This window comes from Ixodes scapularis, unplaced genomic scaffold (assembly GCF_016920785.2).
Source record: "Ixodes scapularis isolate PalLabHiFi unplaced genomic scaffold, ASM1692078v2 ptg002085l_1__unscaffolded, whole genome shotgun sequence".
Lineage (NCBI taxonomy): Eukaryota > Metazoa > Arthropoda > Arachnida > Ixodida > Ixodidae > Ixodes > Ixodes scapularis.
Window position 1 is genome coordinate 64,972 of NW_024610231.1, and position 18,752 is coordinate 83,723.

Here is an 18,752-nt window from a genome sequence, read left to right on the forward strand (position 1 = left end):
AATTTGGTGGGCGAAATATTTGGCTAAATTTAGCGGGGAAATGTTTCCGGTAAATTGATCGGGGAATTTTTTCCGCTAAATTTAGAGGGAAATTTACCTATAATACAACGCGCGGTGACCCTCGTGACGTCACGTGTGACGTCATCATGGGAAACGTCCCATAATGCACCGTGCGGTTACACCGACGGCGACGGCGACGCCGCTCATGCCGGAAACGGGCGCCTAAGAGCTGCGCTCTAAAAACTGCACATTCTCGTTTAAACTCCTGATGGGCAGGAAATCGGGACACATAGGCAGCTTGAGCCGTCTAAAGTCGCCGAATTTTAGAACAGATATGACGTTCTGAGGAGCGTGTTTTGAATTCCCATTCAAATTCTATACTCTTCGCAAAAAAATTCTACCCCTACGTAAAACGGCCTATTCTCAACATACACGCTGAGAAGTAAGCAAAAAAGTTTATTAAGCCTAACATTTCTCGCCCACACCTAGATTTACAATCCTCGGTGATTTAGGTATTAAATTAAGTCAATCTTATGTATTGAATTTTCAGAACGTGTAGTAAATATTCTCAATATTAGCGGAAAAAGCCGTTTTGGGAGTTGCGCAGGAAGTACAAGTTGAGCACGCCCACGCTCTGCCACCCGCATCATTGCTAGCATGGCCCACGCACAGCCCAGGTACTACCCACGAGGGTTTTAGTTATGCAGCACAAGTCGGGCCGGCCCACGCTTTGCCACCGCGGAGCACACACCGCTGTTAACTTGTCCCCCACGCAGCCGAGGTAGAACTCAAAATAGTTTTACATGGGCAGCCCAAGTTGAGCATGCCCATGTTTCAGCACCGTTGAGCCCAAATAATCGCAACTTGGCTACCGCGTGGCCAAGATGAGACCCACGGGGATCTTATATGGGCAGCCCAACTCGGGCACGCCCGCGCTTAGCCACCGTGCAGTTCGCATCGTTGCCTTTGTCCACCATAGAGCCGAGGTGGGTCCCCACTGGTCCCACGGGGGCTTTATATGGGCTGCCCAAGTTGGACACGCCCACTCTTTGCCGCCATCGAGCCCCCATTTTCGTAAACTTGGCCCCCGCAGACAGTATTGGTGGGACCCACAAGTGTTTTAGATGGGCAGCCCAACTTGGGAACCCCACGCTTAGCCGCCATGGAACCCACATCATTGCCCTTGGCCCCTGTACAGCCGAGGTGGGTCCCACGGGGTTTCATATGGGCAACGCAAGTCGGGCATGCCCATGCACTTTCGCCATGAAGCCCCCATCCTTGTATACTTGGGCCCCGCACAGCCGGAGTGAGAACAATTGGTCTTTTACATGGGCAGCCCATGTTGGCTATGGCCACGCTTTGCCGCCAAAGCCCCGCCTCCGTAAACTTGACCTCTCCCCCCCCCCCCCCCACAGTTGAGGTAGGACCCACGGTTTCTTAGATGGGCAGCCCAACTCAGGCACGCCCACGCTTAGCCGCCGTGGAGCCCACATAATTGCCCTTGGCCCCCGTACAGCCGAGGTGGTTCTCACGGGGTTTCATATGCGCAGCGCAAGTCGGGCATGCCCACGCATCTTCGCCATGAAGCCCCCATCCTTGTAAACTTGGGCCACGCACAGTCGGGGTGAGACCAATGGGTCTTTTACATGGGCAGCCGATGTTGGCCATGCCCACGCTTTTCCGCCATAGCCCCGCCTCCGTAAATTTGACCCCCCCCCCCCCCAGAGCCAAGGTAGGACCCATGTCTTTTTAGATGGGCAGCCCAACTCAGGCACGCCCACGCTTAGCCGCCGTGGAGCCCACATAATTGCCCTTGGCCCCCGTACAGCCGAGGTGGGTCCCACGGGATTTCATATGGGCAGCGCAAGTCAGGCATGCCCACGCATTTTCGCCATGAAGTCCCCATCCTTGTAAACTTGGGCCCCGCACAGCCGAGGGAGACCCATGGGTCTTTTACATGGGCAGCCCATGTTGGCCATGCCCACGCTTTTCCGCCGTAGCCCCGCTTAGCCGCAGTGGAGCCCACATCGTTACCCTTGGCCCCCGTACATCCGATGTAGTTCCCACGGTTTTTATTATATAGGTTACCCCAGTTGGGCATGCCCACGCATTGCCGCCACCAATCTGCGTAAACTTGACCCCCCCTAGAGCCTAGGTAGGACCCACGGTTTTTTTGGATGGGCAGCCGAACTCAGGCACGCCCACGCTCAGCCGCAGTGGAGCCCACATCGTTGCCCTTGGCCCCCGTAGATCTGATGTAGGTCCCCCTTTTTTTTTATATAGGTTACCCAAGTTGGGGGCATGCCCACGCATTGCCGCCATCGATCCCCCATCTGCGTAAACTTGACCCCGGCAGAGCCGGGACCCACAGTGTTTTTAGATGGGCTACCCAAGTTGGATATGCCCACGTTTCATCACCGTTGAGCCCACACAATCGCAACTTGGCCCTCGCGCGGCCGAGGTGGGACCCACGGGGATCTTATATAAGCAGCCCAACTCGGGCACGCCCGCGCTCAGCCGCCGTGGAGCCCATATCGTTGCCTTTGGCCCCCGTAGAGCCGAGCTGGGTCCCACGGTTTTTTTTTTTTCTTTTCTTTACGGGCAGTTCAAGTTGCGCCTGCCCACGCTTTGCCGCCATGGAGCCCCCATTATCGTAAACTTCGCCCCGCTGAGCCCAAGTGATACCCACTGGGGTTTTACAAAGGCACCCCAGCACGGGCAAGGTCGCGCTTAGCCGCCGTGGAGCCCACATCATTGCCCTTGGCCCTAGTAGATCCTAGGTGGGTCCCAAAGGGTGTTTACATGGGTCGCCCAAGTTGTGCATGCCCAAGCTTAGCCGCCATGGAGCCTTACCTTCGTAAACTTGGCCCTCGCTGAGCCCAGGTGAGACCCACGGGGTTTATATGGGCAGTCAAACTCGGACAAGCCTGCGCTTAGCCGCCGTGGAGCCCACATCATTGTCCTTGGTCCCGTAGAGCTGAGGTGGGTCCCACGGGGATATACATTGGCAGCCCAACATGGGCATGCTTACGCTTAGCCGCCGTGGAGCGTTGCCTTTGGACCCCGTAGAGACGAGGTGGGTCCCACGGGGGTTTTACATGGGCAGCCCAAGTTGGGCGTGCCCACGCATAAACCACCGTTGAGCCTACAAATTCACAACATTGCCCCAGCGGTAGAAATGGGACACACGGGGGTCTTACATAGGCAGCTCAAGTTGGGCATGCCTGCGCTTTGCCGCCGTGGAGCGCACATCATCGCAACTTGGCCCTGCACGACCGAGGTCCACGGGGGATTCGCATGGGCAGCCCAACTCGGGCGTGCGCACGCTTTGCCCCTACCTTCGCTAACTCTGCCCCTGCATTGCCGAGGTAAGACCCACGGACGTATTTCATGGGCAGCCCAAGTTGGGCGTGCCTATATGTTACCGCCCTGAAGCCAACATCTGCGCTAACTCTGCCCCCGCATAGCCGAAGTGGGACCCACGGGGTTATTGCATGGGCAGCCCACGTCGGGCATGCCCACGCTGGATCCAAATTTGCCCTCGCATATCCGAGGTGGGATCCGCCGCGGCACAGCGTGGCCGGCCCATATTGGGCATGCCCATTCTTTGGCCACGTGGGACCGTCGTGGGTTTTGAACCCCTATTGCCCACGTGGGCCCCCACCCCTTGCGCTACTTGGCAATTGCGTGGAGCAGCAGCGGCTTTCACTGTTTTAGCAACAGCGCGTTATAAACAAGGCCAAAAGGAGAGGGATCATAGAAGGACAAACAGAACGCTGACTAACAACTCCGGTATATTTTTCTACTTCTTCGTAAGAAGCAAGACTACGGCATAAACTTGTAAATCTGCCCTTATTAACCTGACTTCATCCCCAAGTAGCATAGTTTTTTTTGTTTTTTTTGCCGGATGAAGAAACGGAAGGGGCGCTGACACACCTTTCATCGAGTCGCGCGATCTTCATAACAGAAATATTTTCTTTAATTGAAGGGTCACCACCCCTCGCCGAAACACAGTGGATTTTCTGAACTGGGGGTCTCGGTTGTGGAACCATAGATGGCCAGAGATAGTCTTCTTTGTGTTGTTTTGATGCTCTCGCAGCCGATCGTCCAGATATCTGCCTGTTTGTCCGACATTCCTTTTGCCACATGAGAGAGGTATATATTATACCACTCATTCTGTACACTAAATTAAAGGAGTTTGGTGTTCTCGTTCAAGCGTTTATGTGATGACGGGACGTCGAACAGGATACAGAGCTAGTACAGCTGGGGAAGTGGCACGTTAACATGTCTCGCAGCATCTCTACTCTTGAGACCTAGTTCAAAGAAGAAATTTTGCTTGTAAACAAAAAAAAAGGTGATATCTGCTGCTGCTACACGCAATTTAGTCAACCATGATGATGAAATTGAGCATGTTTAGAAATTTCTGGCTGAATCTCGTTTGAAATTTGACTGGAGTACTTCCTTTTTCATTTTCCCGTGTTTGTTCGGAATGACGCACTCCTATTTTATTCGATCCGTTATTCGCGGAACGCCTCCTACGTTTTTAGGTTATCGCCCTCAAACTCAACATACCATATTGCAGGCGGTTTCCTGTCGCTTAAAAGGGTTCTTGGTATACGCTTTAACTTTGTTTTTCTCCCACAAACCCAGATAACAGTTCATCCATTCTACAATTCAAGGACAACTCAGTATGACTACGCAATACTGAAGCTCGACAAGGTTCTGGACTTCGATGGTGAAGAGAAGGATCTCATGCCCATCTGCCTTCCCTCGTATTACGAGAACTTTGATGGAGAAACCTGCACTGCCAGTGGATGGGGACTTACCAAAGACAGTGAGTAATTTCATGCAGCGCATTGAACGAAATTGCCACATATAAACATTTTTAAATATACCGTATATATAATCAACTAAATGGATCCACACGGTCTTCACTTGGTTGGAAAACGCCTTGTTATGATAAACAAAAGTTGTACATGTTTGTAAAAAAATCTTGTGGCGTTCGCTTTTGTCAAACTCTTATCGCTCTTTTTGACTGAGGACGCCATCTTATTGGTTAAGAAACAATAATAACACGCTTAAGACTAGTCAGATCCTGTTTTTCGTGGGCTGTCAGTTACTAAACTCTATTACGAACCACTTCATTTTTTCTATTTGAGATTAGCTGATTGCAAACCAGAATCTTTGAATATGTGAAACCGCAGAAATCATCAAGAGACAAGATTATAATTTTGCATTGGCCCAGTGCATGTTAAGACTGGTGACCCCCAATATGCTGGTATAAACGAACTAGCAAGTAACGGTTGATTTTAGATCTTTAATATACTCGTCTTTGTTAAGTACAAGCCTTTTAGTATATAGCTGCTCCGAAGCCATCATATTGTGGGCATTTAATTTGAGCATGCATTAGACGCAAGTGCTGCACCTCCAGCGCCCGGAGTGAATTTGAATTCAATCGTACGCTTCGGCCAGGCAGCTATGCTCAAAATATTTCGGCCGCCAGTGTTGCCTGATGAATTTTTTAAAAAGGGTAAATTCCCGCCACCTTGAAGTTTTAACGAAAACATGCAATCCTGAATATCATTTTTGCGCGCCTTGCCCTACTAAACAAAAAAAAATACATTTGGATTTTGAACGGGTGGCAAACGTGTCGACCCGTTTGAATCAAACGGGTGGCAAACTGGTCGACCCGTTTGGATCAACCATGATTATAGGATACAGGCACCCGCTTAAAACGGTACCGGTTTGAAACGGTACCGGTTTGAAACGATCCCCGTTTGGTACCGTACCCGTGTGAAACGTTACCCGTTTGAGATGGTACCCGTTGGATACGGGTGCCCCTTTTGATACGGACGCCTGCTTGGCCTGGCGCGTGTCCACACATTTGAAGGAAGGCACCATTCGAATATTCAGGACGGACATTATTTGTTAGCCCTAAATGGGCATCCTCTGGAATGAGTCGACACGGAGTAGTTCGTACCTGTCAAACAGGTCAGCCAAGTAGGCTAATGCATATCTTATACGCATCAGTTTCATTTGGCAGCAGTGCATTTGTTCCTCACATATATTTATGTGAGAAAAAAAACTGTAAAGTTCACAAAAACGAGCCCGCACCATTCCCTGTTTTCAAATTCACAGCCCAGCACACACGTGTTTTCTGCCTCGGAAGTCAGGTGAAGCGCGCGCCACGCACAATCGAACGTTGAGAATGGCACCAGCCAGAAGATCTTTACATGGAAGAAACCCTTTAAAAATGCACACGCACAGGTGTTTGCAAACACGCAGTAGAACAGACAAAAAATATAGTTTTCAAATCTCCCAGAACTTTATTACATACAGCGTATTCTGTAGACAAACACTAACTTGTAAACCATCTGCGAAATGTGAAGAGGTACTACTGAGCTTCTATACACCGGAGGCGATTTAAGAACCGGGGTAATTCTAGTGTAGTGTCTGCTTTCCCGGTATCCGGGAGAATAATCTCCCTCAAATGATACCGGCAGTCACCACTCATTGGTGGTGGCAATCAATTCATCGACAGATCGTTTATTGACTGGCTGTTTCATCGGTAGATTGCTTCGTAGACAGTATGTATGTATGTATATATGTATGTATTTCTGGCGGCAACTGGCGCTTTTTAACGAGCGTCTATAAAATAGACATGCCATTAAATAAAAGAAGATGAAGAGAAAGATAATGAAAATGAACTAGAAAGTCAGAGAAATGGTTCGTGGTCACTTTGAAGGATCACGAGTCGACTTTCCACCATGCCGCGAGCCTCCCCTCTGAGCACATCACCATGTTTGTTCTCCTCCGTAAAACCGAGGGCCTGCTCAATACGGGTGCCGAGTCTGTCGCAGGTACGATTGCCGGACACTCAAGGAGCAAACGTTGGACAGTTTCTTCTACCTCACCACATGCACTGCACACGGTTTCGGTCACGTTCACATCGTACCGATGCCTGTACATGCGGGTGCGTAAGGCACCACCGCGGGCCTCGGCAAGGAGTCGGCTGCCCAGTGTGTTTCCACAGCAGCGGACGGCAGCGATGTTGGTCTTGAAAGTCGCGTATAGGTGCACGCTGGAATGTTCTTCCAAGTCGGCTCTCCACCGATTCGTCTCGGCGGTGTTAATTTGTCCTCTCACCTTCGCAACCCAATCTTTCTTTGTAGAGGGCTCGTCGCTCATCGAGAAGGCGCCGTACTTTGTCCCAAGTCGATTGGTACGCCTCCTCCATGTCGTGTGTAGGTTCTTTGAATGAATGTATAAAAAAACCCTTCGTGCCCAGCGATCTCCGTCCATATGTCGCAGTCGGGCGTAATACTCCAGCTTGCTGCTGGCCTCCCGTGCCTCAAACGAGGACCAGCCAAGGTCACCTTGTACAAGTTGATTAGGCAATCTCCCGTGACATCCCAGCGCCTGGCGCCCGATCTCTCTTTGTCGTCGCTTAAGGTATTCCCTAATTTCGCTGGGGACAGATGTAACAGCATTGGCGAAAGTGAGGCCTGGTACAGCGACAGCTTTCCACAGTTCCCGGGTTATTAAATAACGGTCGCAGCTCCACAGGCTCTTTCGACGAAGCACATTGCGCTTTCTCAGTGCCGATGTCTTGAGGTTTTGGTGGTGTTCTGCCAGATAATCTGCTGAAGTAGTTAGTGTAACCCCGAGGTATTTGTACTTGGTACTAACAGGGAGCATAGCGTTCTGAATATCAAGGGATTCAAGGCCATTCATGTCTCCGGAGAAAAGCACAATTGCCGACTTTTTGGCATTGAACCGTAGTCGAAGTCGAGTCGCTTCTGTTTCACAGGCAATGAGCAGCACATTCATGTCTGGCCCGCTATCAGCCATAAAAACAATGTCATCTGCAAAAGCGAGTCCAGGAAGCCCCCAATTGACGACGTCTCCATGCAGGGTGTGTTGCAGGGAAAAGCCAACGCCCGTGCGTTCTAGTGTGTAGAGCATGTAAAGAACAGGTGACAGCGGGCAGCCCTGACGTAGTCCTCTGCACACCAGAACGTCATTAGAGGCGACCCCGTTGAACGTTGCCATCACGTGATTGCCATCATATAGTCGTCGTATTAAGCCTACCCAGGGTTCAGGCATGTTGAGCTGTTGAAGTTGTTTTAGCATCAAAGAATGGGGGACACTGTCATATGCCTTAGCAACGTCAAGAAAGCAACAGATGAGATTCCGCTTTTCCACCCGCGAGATCTCTATGCACTGCGTCAGGATGAATACGTTGTCATCAAGCCGACGATCTTTTCGAAAACCGTTTTGTAGTTCCGTGAGAACACCAGTACTCTCGGCCCAATAGGATATGCGCAAATTGAGAATGTTTGCAAACAGCCTGTATACCACAGCTGTGACAGTGAGAGGGCGATAGTCACTCAATCGTTGTTTGTTGCCTCCTTTCTTGGGAATGAACGTGACTCGACCACGTCTCCAATCACTGGGAACTGGATCCTCTCCGCGAACTATGCGACTAAATAGGTGCGCCATTAGATCTCGTGAATCTGATTTCAAGAGCTTCAACACCTTAGCCGAGATTCCGTCCAAGCCCTGCGATGTATTCGCGTGTAATCTCGTGAGTGCGCGATTTATATGCAGCCGCCCCATAAGGGCTACATATTCATCTGTAGAGGCCATCGATGGGAACGCTTCGTTGGGCCAGACTTGGTCATGTCTGTTTTCTGCAGGAATTTCCACATCAGAGCCAAACAGAAGGTAGAGTTGTTGCTCAAGCAGTTCTCCAACACCTTGAATTGGGCCTCCACTGTCATAATCAAGGAGTTGAGGAGCACTGTCTTTGCCATCTGGAGATCTCATATATCTCCACAATTTTTCTACAGCTCCTTTTCCGCCATCTCTAATCTCCGCCATGACCTTGCATTCGTGTGTTTGTTTTTTTGCTTCCACAATGTCTTGCGTGATTGCCTTGTTCTTTCGGTACTCTTCTCATAGTCGTAAAGTAAAAGGACTCTTCCCAAAGGTCTTTACCGCTTGTTTGTGTCGCCGGTTAGATTCCTGTCGCATTTGAATTGCTTGTTTAATTTCAACATCCGACCATGGAACAAGGTTTCGTTTTCCTTCCGTCTTCTTTACGATGGAGTGCTTAGCAATGACTATCCTAAGCCCGGTTGCAAAATCATCATAGCTGCGGGCTTGCGCACGTCGAGTACTCTCTTCAAAATTTTGGACAACAATATCTATGTCTTCTTCGCGCTGTAGGGTTGTAACCTTGCGCGGCGTGTAGTTCCGAGTTTTTCCAACAGTACCAAAGTGCAGGAAGATGCTGTTGTGGTCGCTGCTGGCACTGCACTCGCCCTCTTCATCCACAACCATTTTTTGAAGACGCCTGCCAAGTCTGTTTGACGCGAGTGCATAATCTATGCAGGTCCGATGGTCTCGCACTGTCCATGTATATTGTCCCTCACACTCTTCCCTTAGGTTCAATATTTCCAGTTCGAGATCCTCTGCCAATTGTCTCAGCCTAGATTAGCTTTTTTTTTCTGCTATAAGTCACTCCAGACTGTCGCCTTTGAAGCGCGTGTACGGGTGGGCCAAATGGGTTAATATTTTATAATGAAGCGTCACATACTGTCGCCGCAAAGTGTGACGGGCAGGTCGATAAATACGCAATTCTCTCCAGTGATACACGCGCGACGAAATGTCACCCACAGCGTGGAATTCGCGTAACGGGGGTCGATGATATGCTAGTGTCGACAAAACGTGTGTCCATAAAATGTGTCTCCACAAAACATTGTCAACAAAATTTGTTTCCACGAAATGCCGATAGAATAAGAAAGTCAGTATCCTACCGGCAGTTGTCACAAGGTTTCAGACAGCTAACGAGGCGACCATCGGTAGAATTCGGAGGAAATTGGCTGACGGGAGAATAGACACTGCATAATTCTAGAGATATAATCCGGAAGCGTAACCTAGAAGAACAGTCAATCGTCACCAAAAACTTGAAGTACGTTTCACAGCCCTTACAATGAAAATAGCGGACTTGAAAGATGCACTCCAAGATATGTGTGGACGCGGGCACTGCAGAACAACCACAGAAAGACGAGAAGGAAGGGCTCCCTGAAGATTCAACAGGTTGTGGCACAAGCTCTCATTTGGCGAACCGAACACTAAAAGCGCTACAAGAATTTTTTTGGCTTCTTTGAAAAGATCGCTCGTTGCCGATATACGCATAGGCCTTTTTTAAAACGGATGGTTTTAGTACGCTTCAATCACATTGCCGCGGGCGTTATAGCATTTGCCACCGAAATCCACGGCAGCCCCACAGGCTGCAACACAGATGAAACCAGGTTAGCAAGCAAGCATTCTAAGATTGGAAACCGCCACCGCTTCATCCGTCAATCTTTTACCACGTGATCCCACTCCTGCCGTTATCCGCGCGGAGAGCGGAGTCAAGTGAAAAAGGACAGACGGTTGATTGGTCCGGCGAGTGCGCACCCTGTACCACGCTTTCAACTTAGGGAAAGAGAAAGAGAGGAGGGAGTAAGAAAACCATCTCTTTCTCGCCTTCAACGTCACAGCGGGGTGCACTGACAAAAGGCTAAACTTCAAGGGACATCCCAAAAATTAATACAGCGAGAGGATTTGTCATTTGCGTCCTTTTGTGGAGGTCGCCCCAAAGCTGATAATGCAGTGAATGTTATGTGAGTGTGCTGTCAAGCAGTGACCTTCAGGCCGGAACAGTGCTCTGCCTCATCACCCGCTTGGAGACTGCAGTCGCGTGACCCTAACCGGAGACAGAACTGGTCTAAAACACGCATAGCGTCTACTCGGAGGAGTGCATCTTCCTGTACCACCCGTGGGTTGCCAAATGGCCAGCCGCGGCACCAATTGGAACTCCCGAGGTTTGGTGGCGGTACTAAAACAAAAATGGCGGGCTACAGAAAAAATAGGGCGGCACCATCTTTTTGGTTCAGTAGGTAGGGCGCCACCATATTTTATAGGACCCTTTCAATCAGTCCCCCCCCCCCCCCCCCCCCTTCCTTGGGTTTCGCTCGTTGCTGGGTTCCTGCAGTTTCGCTCTTCGCTCCTTCGCACGCATGGAAGCCGCAATAAAATATTCGTTCGTTGTTCTTTGGCGCTTCTTTTATTAAACAGGATATTTGTACAGTGACTCACAAAAATCTTCTGTGATGTTCGGCGCTGCCAATTTTTTGCGACGCGTAGAGCTTCGATGAGTAAAGCTGGTCTTCACTGACTTGGTCGAACAGTCGCAGTCTTCACAGACTTGCCCAAGAGCCAAATCACCTATGTTCATCTGAATACACTTCGGGAGGAACCTGTACATTGAGTCAGTATCAGCCAGCTATCCAATCTGAACCGTTCAATGTTTTGCAGGGACTTCACATTCTAATCCAATGCTAGCAAACTATCTCAAGCTTCGCAGGGACTTTATATACTAATCCATTGCTAGCAAAATGACATTTTACTTTCTATGTTAAATTCTGCCGACATAAAAAAAAATGATTAATAACTTGTAGTGGGTCATTTAATTTCACGGCTGACTGCAGTGATCACTGCAAAACGTGTCGCGCGTCTTACGAGCTACTACAGGAAATGTTTAGAAATCAAACGTTCGATCGTAAAAAAATCCATCTGAACAAAAGCGTAGAAGTGCCTAACAAGTTTTTTTACGTTACATTATTATATATTTTGTTTATAGGCATCAGACTTGTTTATTGCCCTGCGGTAATGACCACCCTATGTTATCCCAGAGTTTTAATACTCTTTAACTGACAACAGATCATGAAAGAAGCGAACCTTTCCTTTCGTTCAGGTATCCAAAATTTAACCACGCATTTCCAAGAATTACCGTGCCAATTGGCACAGCAGACGGTGTGGCGACGAAAAGTATATTTAAAGAGTTCTTCCAAGCATAACAAGTTTCCTACTGAAACCAAAACCCCGAGTGACAAGATGATCACGAAGCGCTCGCTCCCTGCGCAGCAGACGAACCTACCTAAGCTCCCCGCTCGCGCGCGTCGGTCCAAACGGTCATTTGAGTTCCCGGTGCGCCATAGCGCACGATGAGTCAAAAAAGCAAGAGGGAAAGTACAAACTTAAAACAAATATGCTTTTCATCGGCTCTTTCTAAGTTTATTCACAGCTTGAAATTAAATTTATCTTTAGTAGGGATCATAACATGTATACACCATATTTGTTTAAAATAAAAAAGAATTAGCCACCGTTCGCTAGTGAAACGATGATGATGATAGCTGTTACTGGACTTGTGGAATTGAAAATTTTACTGCTTCATCCGTCTGGTCTACTCTGCTGTCAATACCGAGTGAACAGAACAGCTGCATGAAGGCCAGTTATTGGTGTTCCGAAGAAAATGCCCAGCGAAAACGTGAGCCGAAAAATTGAGGCTTCAATCCACGCTGTGAAGGTAATTGGACAGCGAAGCTGTGGTATCACCTGCAACGATTACCACACTACTTTTTATGACAAATGCCACCAGTGATGCTCCAGCCTCTGATGTACCAGAGAACTTCCGGTTCATGGAGAGAATGAACAAAGCCAACCTTTACACCGCTGCTTGGAATGTATACATAAAATGTTTAACCCACCAATTCTCAAGGTGAACGACAAAACACCGAGCGGTGCGAGATCTGTTCAAATGTTTCAATTATTCTTGACAACCAACTCGCCTCCTCCGATACGTAATATTGTACTTACAGCCGAAGGCCCTCGTCAAATCTCCAACTTTGTTGTCCGTGTAGCAATTATGCTTTCTAGCACTGGTGACATAAGCGAGCTCAACAGGCCTCCCATGACGGTGCAACCGGAAGTGGCTTGGGACGCAAGCGGCATTTTATGTTTGTAAACAGCAAGTGTTTTTATCGAATGATTGACAAACGAAAAGTAAATGCACTCTACCGAAACGTTTTTGAGTGAAAACTTCGTACGGCTGGCGTTGTCGCGTCAGCTTATGCAACCGAATTTTTTTACCAAGAAACGTATTCGGGGAGCGCTACGTGCTTATCATCCATCACGGTGGTTTTCGAATGGGGGGTCCGCGAAGGCATTCTAGGGGTCCGCGAAGCCCTGCCTCATCACTCAACCCCGGCAATTAAAGTTGTCGTTTTTCAGGTTGAGAAGAAATGTTTGTTTTCAAGCGAGTTTTCTCGTGTGTATCACCGATAACTTACTCCTACTTCCCACAAGCCCTTAGTTATATCCATTTATTAAATCATTATTATATTTATTCTATAACTTTCCCCTCCCCTCACCACGAACGGGGTTCTCCATCATCTCCGCCGATCCACGAAGTGTCCGCAAAACATCGACGGTTGAGAACCGCTGATCTATCACATAGTTTTGACACTTGTTTTGTGGTTTTCTTATTGAAACAAGTGTCAAAACAACATATTAAGAAGTAAGGCGTGCGCAAACGGTGATAAGGCACGCGCGTGGGTTTTCTGTCGACGAACACGAAAACATTCCACTTTCCAGTCATATACAGCTTGGCAGTAAAACGAGACGTGTGACTATTTTACACTGTTAAAAAAAATGCTGGTAGTATTAACTAGGTAAGAGCTAGTAACAGCTTTTCACATATGTTACTAAGTACCTGGTAACCGTTGGTAGTAACGGTCAAGCTAGTAACGGTTACTAGGTCAAGAAGCTATAGCTTGGAAGACATATATTATTAATTTATTATGTACGACGCTACAGCGTGTTTTATGGTTTTATATGGCTGACCATAGAGGGCCATGAAGGGTGATAGCTCACCCAAGGATTTTCCATAAACGTTCATAGAAAATGGTGTACTAAACACACCATTGAAAGACGCGTTCCGCGCATCGTCCTTTTCTGTTTCTTTCTTGTTCTTGTAATCTAGTCACCAACAAGCTCAGCCGTTCAAAGCGCTCAATCTATACCTTGCTCTCCTCGACAAAGAACGCGCGCTAATATGTTTGACTACGTCACATAACACGCAGGAAGCCAAGGGGGAGTCGACACAAATCCCGATCTGCTATATGTAGACATGCCCATCGTGCCATACAAGGAATGTCTAAGGGACTACATGGGCGTGAACACAGTCGACAGAACCACAATGATTTGCGCGGGAACCGAAGAAGGTGGAACAGGGACATGCCAGGTAAGCGATCGAACCATGGTGTCGCTCGAGGTTTTTTGTGTTTGTTTTTTAATTCTCGCGTAATTGGGTTGAAATAAAGTGAAGGGAAATCGTGTAATATACACAGATTGCAGCTATAATATTTATTTAGTCCGCAAAATCACTGCCCAGATTAAGGCAGTTTTTGTGACGTATCGCAAATTTCTTTAATACCCTCCGCTAAATAGGTTGCCGCCTGTGTTCCTTGTCGAAACATCACGTGTACACTAAAACTTTTGTGGCCACAGTAGTTGTTCTCTGACCCCCATCACCAAGAAGGTATGTTAGTCCTTCGCGAAGCTTCATTCAGCTTCCTTAATATAGTTTTCACACCTGTGGCGAGAGGCGGTCTATTTAAACTCGGAATATAATGAAGAGAGTACAGGCGGCAACCTTTGGTTGGGGAGGGCATCCGAAAGCTGTCCCACCTCATAATAGGTGTACTAAATCTGTGCGGTGATTATCTCAAGTAGCCAGGGTATGTATATACATTCTTTGCATCGTACCAAAATTTTACCGCTCAACTTTTTTTTCTTTTTCTGCTCGGTTCATCGGAAGGTGGAAAAACAGCCCTCGTGTTAGTAGCGAAGTGCACATGGGGGCAACGTGAGTCGACTGATCGACGTACGCCGACTCCCCTTCGGTGTGGGACGTCCAGGGAGGTATTTCTAGAAATAAAGAAAAAATATACTTAAATATAGTTGCGTTACTTTATGTAAATTGCAACTGAATAAAGTCACAATTACTTTATTGAAAATGCAATCGGTGAAAGTTACATTTACCTCATTAAAAACGCTATTGATTAAAGTTACAATTACTTCATTGAAAATCGTAATGCTAGAAGATATAATTACGCCGTTGAAAATTCAGTTTATTTGTGTTTAAATTACATGCTTGGATAGGCAAATGATTGATGTTGCACTAAATTGACAGAAAGCGCTATTTTAAAAATGAAAGTTATAGTTGTACAGGGTGTCACAAAAAGAAATCTACAGGATTTTTTTCACCGCAAAAATAAAATAGGCATCGCCGAACGCCCATTCTTTGTCCAAAGATAGCAGTAGAGGTCACAACCAGATGCCAGAGTCTCAGCCCCATCCGACATTTTATTCAAAATTTGTAAGTGATTTTCTGAAAATTTGAATGGGAAAATGAGGTCCATTTTTGCCCGTTTTCGGTTTCTGGTGCCACAGAGACCCATATATTCGAAAACTCCGTCCGCCGCCATTTTCCCATTGATATTTTCAGCTTCGACATTGCCCCTCTTCAGTGTTCCATTTGAGAGAAGTGCAGCTTTTATTTGCGCAAATATTTTCTGCATAACATAGGGGTCTCCCATTGTGTTCCTATAAAATGCTTCAGAGGACTCTACGAGCCTAAACGCAGAAACGGCCTCAGCAAGCAGGTTTGAAGGGGTTGTGCGTTTCTTTATAAAATTGTCAAATATCTTTCGATTGTGCGTCAGCCGCCAAAACACACATTCAATGAGTTAGGTTGCTAAACAAAAAAAGCCACCAAACGTTTCATCGTCGTCCGACGCGAGTTTTATCCTTTAAACTGCGTTTTTTAACGAAGTGTGGTTCCCACGTGCTTTTGTTGTCAAATAGTTGAGAAACAGCCATTTAAATTCCCATAATAAAGAAAGTACCCCAAATTAATTAGACTAAACATTTTACCGGTTCTGAAGGCCTATCAAAACAGCATTCAGTGGCCGTTTACAAAACCGCAGTCCCAAGACACTGTTAGCTTCGGTGCCCTGAGTAAAACTGAGCTGACAATTGAAGAGCAGAACGTGAGTGCGAGGAAAAGCTACCCAGTTTGCAGACAAAAGCACTGTCATCGAAGACCTGGAAGGGCTTGGACATGCTGACCAAGTCCTTCCGGGTCTCGGCAACTGTATTATCAGTATCAGAGACGCACTAGCTAATGCAAGAACTTCGAGGTCCTGACAACCCTCATTTCGACATCGGAAACGCATTAGCGTGTGCAAGATAATCGAAGTCCTGGCAACCCTGATATCAACATCGGAGACGCATTAGCATGGGCGAGGCATTCCAGGTCCTGGAAACCCTGATATTGACATCGTAGACGCATTAGGAGGTTCAAGACCTTCGAGGTCCTGGAAACCCTGATATTCACATCGGGGCGGATTAGGATGTGCGAAACCTTCGAGGTCCTGGCAACGCTCATATCGACATCGGAGACACATTAGCTTGTGCAAGACATACAAGGTCCTGGCCACCCTCATATTGACTTCGGATACGCATTACCATGAGCAAGACATTCGATGTCCTGGCAACTCCGATATCGACATCGGAGATGTACTAGCAAGGGCAAGACCTTCGAGGTCCTGGCAACTCTGATATCGACATCGGAGGCGCATTAGGATGTGCAAGACCCCCGACAGTTTCGAAAACGCGGGACGCGTGAGTCGTTATGTTGATAATTCTTGCTTCGTTCTTTGGCGTTCTTACATGTTAATGCTGCAATCCCATTGGATAAGAAGCAGCAATAAGGTGTTGAAAACTCGCCACTACTAGCGTTTCTTACGTTGTCAGTTCCTATTGTATTCACTCTTGCCTTTTTATACCTTATCCGCCTTGAGATTTCCATGACTTTTCTCTGGGTTGCAGGGGCCTAAAACCCTCGAAACATCTTTTACGGCATGTGCACAGAGTCCCGTTTTACTGACCGACTGCGCTGCGACCTCTTGTGGTGGCTTACGACGACATAACACACTAGCGCCATGTCTTGCGTAGCCCCTAAACACTTCACATATCCATAGTTTTTAAGCATCATTCTCTTATTAAGCGTTATTTTTTTTTTTCGTGGGCTTGGGCGAAATTGCCAAAGCTATATTATCTACCATTTCTCATAGATGGACCGTAAAGTTTATCTCGCAAATGCTGCAAAACCTCCGGTCTAGTTATACGCAACTCGAAAGGGTTCCAGGTCTACCCGAGAGATGGCGCAAGTGTGTTAAGGAATTACAAGAGCTCACAACGCACACGGTCACAATCACATGCCAATGTGTGAACCAGCCTTTATTAGTTCGCGCGACAATCTGAAGACCAATTCATACTAATTTCCAGGGTGATTCCGGAGGACCTCTGCAGTGTCCCAGGTCTGACGGCCGCTACGTGCTGGCAGGAATGACATCGTGGGGTACCATATGTGCTGCTCCAGAACAGCCTAGCGTCTTCTCGAGGGTCTCAACGCAGCTGCGTTGGATTTGGCTAGTTGCTGGAGAGACTCCGTGACGGACCTCTTTTGCTGAATGTCGTGCACATTTATGCGGCATAGGCAGTGTTTTTATGAGCATGGTAAACCGAGAAACATCTAATAAACAGCCGTCCGAGTTTGCATACCTCAAGGGTTATAGGATTAATTCGTAGAAGTTACCTTTCTGCTATCTTGAACTAACAAAACGGCAACTTACATTTTGAATCAACCAAAAATCAATCGACTGGTCTATCCATCGATCACGGTGTAACACGAGAGTGGTGTTTGAACAAAGTCAGTCACAGCAGCAATATTTGCTCACGCTTCTAGCGTCTCCTGGCGTGGGCACTGTCGGTTTAGGGAATTGCCAGAGGCGCTGTCCCTCGCCTCGCAGCCTTGTCAATTCAGTCAGAAAATATATATTTTTAGTAAAAAAAACAAAAGGTGTAATTTTTCGTGCTTGGTTGATATCATAATCTGAGAGTGTGGGGATGACTGTGAGGGACGCCACAGGGGTTTAATGAAAAAGTGGCTTAGATGGAAGGTGCGAGGTCCGCCGACTTGATATAGCCGACGAGTGAGTCCATCATTACTTCGCGACGGTCCTTTATGACCGTTTTCTTGCATGTTTGCAAACACCTGTGCGAGTACATTTTTTTACGAGCTTCCTTTATGTTTTCAATAGGTTTATCTAGTACGTCTTAAGCAAGTTTAATATATCCAACCTTCCACACGGTACCAATTTACGGCTAACGCATAATTTGGCTGAATACCGAATGGCGCGGTCAAATATGTGGGCACGTGTCAGGTCAAACGGGCGCCCATTTCAAACGAGCACCGTTTCAAACGGGAAACGTATCAAACGGGTTCCGCATCAAACGGGAGCCGTATCAAACGCTTGCTGCATCAAGCGGGTACCGCATCAAAACGGTAGAGTTTCAAACGGGTACCCGCGTCCAATAATCACGTTTGATTAAAACGGGTCGACACGTCCATCCGTTTTAGTCAAAACCGGTTGACTAGGTTGCCAGCCGTCTGAATCTAAAATCTCTCTGGCCACCGACATTTTGCGACTTGAGCGACTTTATCAGCCAGAAGTTTCTGCCATCCGCCTGAGCTGTGGAAACCCGGTCAGCGCGACCCCCTGCTTGCATTGTAATTCGGAGTTCGCCGGCTTTTTTTTTTTTTTTTTTTAGGTTTTTACTTTATTTTTCTGTTCAGGATGGTTATCGTTTTGAGCTGTTTCCCACTTTGAGAACCAGGGAACACCAGGGCTTGTAGCCTGGTCGGCCTTCCCAGGAAACGAACGAAGAGAGCGAACGCCAAGCAGCCCGCGACGGGGGCCGTTTGACGTTCTTCTAGTGTTATTTCCGTTGAG

The 18,752-nt window shown here is 47.6% G+C and overlaps 1 protein-coding gene across 1 annotated transcript; it reads left to right on the top strand.

The window, feature by feature from the left end:
- The first annotated feature begins 4,746 nt into the window (after positions 1-4,746).
- Positions 4,747-17,412, top strand: LOC120849696 (plasminogen-like). The gene is made up of 3 exons (XM_040221908.3): positions 4,747-4,834; positions 13,974-14,134; positions 17,245-17,412. Exons 1-3 carry the CDS (start codon positions 4,753-4,755, stop codon positions 17,410-17,412), a joined length of 411 nt encoding a protein of 136 aa, XP_040077842.3. The 5' UTR covers positions 4,747-4,752.
- Positions 17,413-18,752: the final 1,340 nt, after the last annotated feature.

What these genes read in the sequence shown, in the direction of transcription:
- LOC120849696 (XM_040221908.3), top strand. Translation starts at nt 4,753, where the DNA reads ATGCCCATCTGCCTTCCCTCGTATTACGAGAACTTTGATGGAGAAACC. An exon ending in ATGGGGACTTACCAAAGACA is followed by an intron (nt 4,835 to 13,973) that starts GTGAGTAATTTC and finishes CATAACACGCAG; the next exon opens with GAAGCCAAGGGGGAGTCGAC. An exon ending in GTGGAACAGGGACATGCCAG is followed by an intron (nt 14,135 to 17,244) that starts GTAAGCGATCGA and finishes ACTAATTTCCAG; the next exon opens with GGTGATTCCGGAGGACCTCT.